At 35.3% G+C, this 1,458-nt stretch overlaps 1 protein-coding gene across 1 annotated transcript; it reads right to left on the reverse strand.

The window, feature by feature from the left end:
* Positions 1 to 257: 257 nt before the first annotated feature.
* LOC141148061 (putative olfactory receptor 2B3) lies at positions 258 to 1,160 on the reverse strand. The gene has a single exon (XM_073635216.1). The coding sequence runs from the start codon at positions 1,158 to 1,160 to the stop codon at positions 258 to 260; it is 903 nt and encodes a 300-aa protein (XP_073491317.1).
* Positions 1,161 to 1,458: the final 298 nt, after the last annotated feature.

A 1,458-nucleotide genomic window follows, 5' to 3' on the forward strand; every position in this document is an offset into this window, starting at 1 on the left:
TCATGTCAAATGTGTGTATTTGAATGTAAAATACAGTTTGATAAGAAAAGGCTGTGTTTGATCTGCTTTGCATGCAATCAAAACACCCTAATAGGACCTGCTGTGTCCTAAGAAAGCAAGTCAAACACAGCCTCTTAAATTTCATGTACACCACTCAAATGGAGTCAAAGTTTTAAAGTGACAACTTAATATAGCACATATATAGCGCATTATTATTTAGATGTTTGCAGAAAATGTATTTTTCTTCCCAAACTTCCTTAAAGCTGACTTACTTCCTTGTTCCTAAGTGTATAGATCAGGGGATTTAACATTGGAGTGATTATAAAATAAAAGACTGTAATCATTTTGTCCATGTCTGTGGAAGATGTTGACCTTGATTTCATATACACAGCCATTGCTGACCCATAAAACATTGTTACCACCATCATGTGTGAGCCACACGTGGAAAAAGCTTTCTTCTGTCCTGCCACAGAAGTTATCCTTAAGATGTTTAGTATAATTCTTATATAAGACAAACATATAAACGTGACAGGTATAATAAGTATTAGCACACCTACAATAAAAATCACATACTCAACGATCACAATGTCCTCACACCCCAGTGATAGGACTTCTGGAACTTCACACAGAAAATGATTGATTTCATTCTGTCCACAGAGATTAATATTCAGGGTTAGAATAACATGACACACTGATAAAAGAAAGCCACATATCCACGTCCCCAAAGCAATTCTAATACAAACCAATCTGTTTATAACTGTAGTGTAATGCAATGGATAACATATAGCTATATAACGATCGTAAGCCATGACTGCAAGCAGAATGCACTCACATTCACCCAATGAAAGAGATATATACATTTGTGCTACACACTCAGCATAAGAAATGGTCTTCTTCTCTGCCAGTAAATCTTTTAACATTCTTGGGACACTTGTTGTAGAAACACAGATGTCCATGAAAGAAAGGTTAGTAAGAAAAAAATACATAGGAGTCTGAAGACGACTATCTGTGGTGGTTACAGTGATGATGAGGATATTACCAACCAAAATAATGATGTATATTACAAAGAAAGCAACAAAAAGTATAGTTTGTGTCCCTGGTTCACTGGAAAGCCCAAGCAGAATAAATTCTTTCACTGATGTTTCATTTTTGGAAGACATTCTCCTGGGTACAATATAAAACTTTTATTGTGGCAAAGACATACAAACAACTGCCACATACTATGCAAGTATGCAGAGTAATTATGGTCAATCAGGAGGAACAAAAAAACAATGCAGTAAATAGTGGTGGTCAACTGCTTAAAAGTAAAAATTATTTTTTATTGGATTTCTCCTGGTTTAACATATACACATTGTGTCTCTAGCCAAAACATTTCTGTTTTTATTTCACTGTATGACCCTGTTGGAGAATTTCCCCTCACTACCTGTTCTGATTAGAAAGTTGTCACCACATCAGGGA

The sequence above is a fragment of the Aquarana catesbeiana genome, linkage group LG06 (assembly GCF_042186555.1).
Source record: "Aquarana catesbeiana isolate 2022-GZ linkage group LG06, ASM4218655v1, whole genome shotgun sequence".
NCBI classification, from domain to species: domain Eukaryota; kingdom Metazoa; phylum Chordata; class Amphibia; order Anura; family Ranidae; genus Aquarana; species Aquarana catesbeiana.

Coding starts and splice junctions, on each gene's coding strand:
- LOC141148061 (XM_073635216.1), bottom strand. CDS start 1,160: ATGTCTTCCAAAAATGAAACATCAGTGAAAGAATTTATTCTGCTTGGG.